This window comes from Melitaea cinxia, chromosome 1 (genome assembly GCF_905220565.1).
Source record: "Melitaea cinxia chromosome 1, ilMelCinx1.1, whole genome shotgun sequence".
In the NCBI taxonomy this organism is placed as follows: domain Eukaryota; kingdom Metazoa; phylum Arthropoda; class Insecta; order Lepidoptera; family Nymphalidae; genus Melitaea; species Melitaea cinxia.
The window spans coordinates 4,122,609-4,128,966 of NC_059394.1; the positions used below are offsets into that span (position 1 = coordinate 4,122,609).

General features: G+C 37.0%; 1 protein-coding gene across 1 annotated transcript in view; it reads right to left on the bottom strand.

The window, feature by feature from the left end:
• LOC123655435 (protein bunched, class 2/F/G isoform-like) overlaps positions 1–4,899 on the bottom strand; it is a 176,244-nt gene extending 171,345 nt beyond the window's left edge. Inside the window, exons 1-2 of the mRNA XM_045591251.1 lie at positions 4,762–4,899; positions 1,911–4,667 (exon numbers count right to left, since the gene is read on the bottom strand). Of these exons, the coding sequence (XP_045447207.1) occupies positions 1,911–4,642 (2,732 nt within the window). The 5' untranslated portion in view covers positions 4,643–4,667; positions 4,762–4,899. The remainder of the gene's footprint in view (positions 1–1,910; positions 4,668–4,761) is intronic.
• Positions 4,900–6,358: the final 1,459 nt, after the last annotated feature.

Here is a 6,358-nt window from a genome sequence, read left to right on the forward strand (position 1 = left end):
GGCAACACATGAATTATTTGCTTAGTATACGCATAAAATACTCAAAGTTACATTATTAATAAACGCAACCTATTACCTTTTAAAAGCCACAAACATCATTCAAGTTTTAACCACGAATGTTTGTTCAGAACAATGTTGAATGCAATTTCGAGCCTGCCTTGCGCATACCTAATCTACCATTTTTATGTTTACAAGCGAATAGCGATGCACATTTAGTCCATCATAGCGATCAAGAATCTCATATTTCCACGACCTTCCGATCTCGACTCGATTACCAGCGACGCCAGTGACGTTGCACTGGCGCCAGGTTAGACTCCTTTGCATTGTAACATCGTATTGGGAATACTTAAACAACCGTTTAGAATACTAATACATTCGCCATTGATGCCGCAATCGAAATCCTAGCTGTATTAGATCGTATCATTGATGAATGTGGAATGAATCGGAGTCAACAATTGTTATTCGAAAGAAAGACGCACGACACACTTATTGACTGCTTAGTCAAAGTACGTCCAGTCACTCTTTAGCAAGACCGTAATTCGGATACGTTGCGTGTGAGTCACCAACATACCGACGAGCACCATGCACCGTACGTGTCAACTACCTATTTATGTCGCAGGACGAAGCGCAAATAAACAGCATCAAAGGGACGTCGGATTCCGCTCGCTGGTACGAACCGTGGCCAAAAGCAAAGAAAACAACCGCCATTGTCTACGGATGAGTTATTTTCGCAAATAGTTATATATAGGTGGTTACTTGGTGCCCACATCATTAATTGCTCTGTTTTTACAAACTTAAACTTGAATATTACACCGTAAAAAGATATTAGTCTACACTCAAGTTCATTGGAATATTTGTTTATAAATTTCAAATCCATTTAAATTTACTAATTTTTAAGTTTGTTCAATAAAAATTTAAAAAAAAAAAGGACACTCCATTTATAGAAATAGGAAAAGACAATATTATAAACTCTAAAGGTTATTGACATCAAATTGTAATTAATTCCTATAATATTAAAGAAATATTTTAAAATAATTAATTTTAATACAAAAAATAAATGCATATTGCAATAAGTGTTTAATTTTTATAAATTTTCAAAAGAAGTGTTTTTTTCTCCAAAATAAGTCTAAAAATTTAGCCTACAAAATTTTGAATCATAATTGTATTTAATCATGCTAACGTTTAGCATAATACATAATTATAGAAAATCATTTATAATTAAAGCACACAACATAAAATTGTAACCTAATTATTATTAAATGTATGTCTTTGATACAACAAATCTGTAATGAGGACCGAATGATGTCTGAATGATGACCCTACACGCACTAAGCGATACACTAGTACATTCTTGATCTGTACGGCCAAAGAATGGAACTCTCTACCAGCCTGTGTTTCCGGAAAACTATAACCTGGGGATCTTTAAGTTGCGAGTGAATAGTTACTTCTAGGTAAGCGTGCTCATCAGCTGAAATAGTGGTCAAATGCAAGCCCATCGTTGTATAAAAAAAACTCATTTAATTTTTTACTTAAAGAAAATAAGTTTATAATTTAAGATCAATACTAACAAAATTAAAAAAAAAAGTAAACAGGTACCAATAAAACCTATTTTATGTTAAAAACATATATTATATTTAAAAAAAAATTAAGAAACTTTTAGGATAATATAACCTGGGACTTTCTTAAGCTTTTACCAATTAACTACATTTACTTTCTATTTGTTATATGGAGAAACATAAAGTACATACACACTCTAACACCAGTTATATAATTTAGCTGGAAATTCTAATCAGTGCATAAAAATATTTTTTTTTATAACTATCTTATCAATGTGTGAAGAGCTCAGTGATTGCTTTTATTTTATTAAAATCTTATCAGATATTAAGGTGCCAAGCACATAGTTGACTCACCTTTCATCCTCAGGAGGTGGCGCAGGCTGCGATTCTTCCTTCCCATCCGCGCTGTCACCAGCTTGCAGTCCATCTTGGGCCACATCCAGTGCACTACTATCACTCACATTCACATTGCTCATCACTGCTCCACTTATAGCATGAGACACCACCGCACTGACTGGGCTACCGAAGCCCTGACTATCATGTCCAGGCTGTACATTGTTCGACACATACGTGGTTGAGTTCACAGGCATTGAAACAACCGGTGAATTAGTCCCGGACACAGTTGCTTCAACAGGCGCAACGCTATTCTGCGACATCACTGGCACCACCCCACCATAGCCCATACCCATACTTGTCTGAGATTGCACCACATTCGCATGAACACCTCCCCCCATTCCGACTGGCATGGTCTGTTGCATGGACATCGGAATGTTTTGGTGTGCCATTGATACTTGTGGCACCGATTGATTAGGAACATACTGCACACCACCCATTTGCCCCTGACCGCTTACTTGTTGCTGCAACATAGTTTGAGGCTGCGACATATGTGTAGGCATTTGTTGTCCTACATTGGGTGGCTGCATGTATATGGTATCTGAAGGAGGTATTTGCATGCTCGGTTGATTAGTGTCTAGAGTCATTTGCATACTTTGGGGTGCAGCAGTCATAATTTGTATATTTCCTTGAGATACACTTCCTTGTTGTGGTGCCATATTGTGTACAGGAGCTTGTTGTTGCCCAGCCAGACTTTGGAGATTCGCAGGTAAAGTAGAGCCCTGGGGTTGAGTAACCATTGGTTGTAAATTGGTTGGAAGTGTTGCACCTTGTTGTGATGTTACGATACTAGTCAGCACCTCCTGAGGCAAAGTCTGCCCCTGTTGTGACATCTGAGATTGCTGGGTATGATATTGGGGTACATTGTGTTGAGTTTGGACCATTGGCTGCTGAGATGATGGAATGGTTGCAGTGATCATTGACTGAGGATTTGGTTGTTGGTTTACTGCTTGATTATATTGCGTTTGAGCAACAGCCATGCCTTGTTGTTGCATTTGTGGATGTATCCCAGGCACCACTGATTGTTGAGGCTGTGATGGCAGTTGGTGCATTTGAGTTTGCATTTGTGATAACTGCTGATTGGTGGCAGTTAATTGAGTAGGTATTTGCATTTGTTGTATGTGATTTGGCAACTGCTGATTTTGCAGGGCTTGTATTTGGGCCTGACTAGACAAATGTTGAAGTTGGGCTTGTTGGGTACCCATAGTTTGTTGGCCTTGTAGGTGATGAGACTGTCCAATATTCGGTATCTGCGCTTGTTGCATTTGATGGATTTGTTGTGGGTTCGGTTGACTTTGCATAGGTTGCATCTGAATTTGCTGCATTTGTGGTTGCTGACCAGGCACTTGAGTTAATTGTCCTTGATTAGGTATACCTTGCATCTGTGGCATCTGCTGCTGAATTTGCATATTAGTGAGCTGAGCTTGAGGCAAATGTTGACCAATCTGTTGCATTTGCTGATTAGGAATTGGCTGCATCTGCTGTGGCATTTGTTGGTGCATAGGTATTTGCTGCATGGCTATACCCTGCGACTGTGCAATAACTTGTTGTAACTGGTGCTGAGGAAAGCTCTGTGGAATTTGTTGAACTTGTTGCGGTTGCGTAGGCTGAGGATGGTTCTGTGCTGTATTTTGCATAGTGATATGTGTCATACTTTGTGGATGTTGTTGACCAACTTGTTGGGATGATTGCATAGTTTGATTTGGCATCTGTTGAGGCATCTCTAGAGGAGGAGATTGCACAGACACAGATTGGTTGACAGGTATTTGTTGTTGAACTATATTAATAGGTTGGGTCAATGATTGCCCAGGGGAAGCCATAGGAAATTGTTTCTGGACACCTTGATCCATTTGCTGAACTGTATTAACTTGATCTTTGGGCCCCTTGTTAGTCAGATCATTACACATCTCATCATGTTGACTATCATTTATCACAACGCCACTATCTGGAGCTTGCAGTGTATTTGATTCGGTCACTTCTAAGTTGTTATTGAGTGTAATTGGGGCATTTTGTTGACTTGTGGTATGATCAAGATAGTCCATGCACATCCATCTGCCCCGGCGGAAAGGTTCGGTACTTTCGATTTTCACAACTTTAAACCTTTCATTTCTAACGTGTTCCTGAATCTCCTTCATGCCTTCTTGAGGTTTAGAGTTGCCTAAGAGGTTGATAATGCTGCCCGTTCCGGCAGTCGTGACACTGACGTGCATCGTGTCATTAACTTCTGTGTTATTACTATTTGGCACCGCTCCTACTATTTGATTCGTGTTAGGTTCCTGGCCGACGATCGCAAGACCGTATTGCGAACTGGTCGGAATGACTGGAGCACAACCTAGTGATGCACTCGACGCGTTATAAAAAACGTCGTCTTTTGAAAAGGTGTCTTCTGAGTAGCTCGGAGTTTCATTCTCTATGTCGGTGACCCTTGAGATGTCGTCGGTGTGAGATTCGTCTAGATCGTCAGCTGAGTCTTCGCCTGCATCTGTGCTCACCCGAGAGCCAACAGTCACACTGGTTATCTGAAAGGAAGATATTTTCCTTGGGTTATGGGTGGATTGAAGACTCGTCGGGTGAGTCACTCCTTTCTCTGACTCGTTCAGTCGCAGAGATTCACTCGTGGTACGATGGACTACGTTGTTATACTTGTTTTTTTCACTAGTTTTATGTGACTTTTGAATCAGATTGTCAGCCATTATGCCGTCCGACTCGAATGACTACCTAAAGAAAATTTCACTGTTTATTGGCCTCAGAGACATTTGACAGACTTTTCAATCACAAAAACATATTTAAAATAAAACCATTTTACACTCACAATTTCACAAACACAGTAATTTTGCTGTTTAAGTTGTTAAAATCCATTAGTAAACACAGACAGATGTGAACATCTTTCAGACGGCAGCAACATGGCGGCCATTTATGCGCAATGCATTATGGTTGACAATTTGCAGTAGACTATAGACATTTGAGACCTATATTTCTGATATAGCGCCAATTGTCGATAGATGTCTCTCCTATCAAATGTAATGTACTATAAATTATTATATATTATTTATGATAAATATTAAAAATAATCTCATAATCTTAATCTTACAAAAATTTTTGAAAATATAGGAATTACGACACTTCCTTAAAATTTCGAAAGTAATAAAACTTTTTTCCATAATTTACTCACATCTTTATCCATTGTGGTATATTTTATTTGTTCCATAATTCATTAAAGCGCACTTAATCATATAATAAGTATGATGTCACAGTGCTAAGTATTTAAATAACACAAACTGGTGTTTGTTTATTTGTAGAGATATTTATAAAATTTGGCACTGTATTTAAAACCGTTTATGAAAAGAAATTAATATAATTTTATTTTAAGAAGTAGTAAGATTTTAAAAAAGAAAATAATTTTTATAATCTCTTTTGTTATTATCAAATAATTAAATGAATATTAAAAAATGTTTCATGATCAAATATATTTTGTATCTGTGAATCGTGTAATTTCTTATATAATTTTCATGTATGTGTTCTATTCGATAACAGATGGCGGTATGATGAATAAATATAAAGTATAAGTTTTTACATAGATGGCACTGCGAAGATATTTTTCTACTTTAGTGAATTTATCAATATGTTAAATGTAAGGAGGCATTAGTTTTTTCTAATTTTATTTTAAACTTATATATCTAATGTAATATTTTTGATTTCTATATATGAAGCAGTAAATGAATAATTAAATAAAGCCATAACATTTTAAATTATTAATGAGATTTTTACTTATCAAAATCCTTCAATAAATGGTACCGAATAGTTTAATTATAACTAGTTTTTTTTAAAACTTCATTCCCTAATGTACGAGTAAGTATAAGTAATAATTATAATTAATCTCATATAAAAATAATTATAACAATAGATTTCAATAAAATAATTTATTTATATGAACAAACGTCAAAGGCATAGGTCTAACGAATTATTTAGTACCTGCTAGGTATACAAGTATATATAGAATTAATATATAGACAAAAAATAAAATATTTTTTCATCTCCTAAATAATATAATTTTTAAATAATATATTAAATATTATAAAATATAAGTTGTAACTCACGTCGAAATCTGCAAGGAAGTTAGGCGCTATTTCGCAATGAGCGGCTTCATCTCGGGAACTAAAACCTAAGCGGGAGCGCCCCGACCTCGGCTATTATCCGCAAGGTCTTCGGATCACCAGTCGATTTAGCCAACATCCCCTCCAATCGCCGTGACACTTCTTAAACGAGGATAATTTGCTATTATTTGTAAATTGGCGTACAGCGACGTCCGCTGCGGCCTGTCCGCAGTCGCTCGGGAGCACGGGACCCTCCTGGCTTCCCGCTGCCACCGAGTCACGACGTTTAATCCCTAAATAAATAATCGTCATATC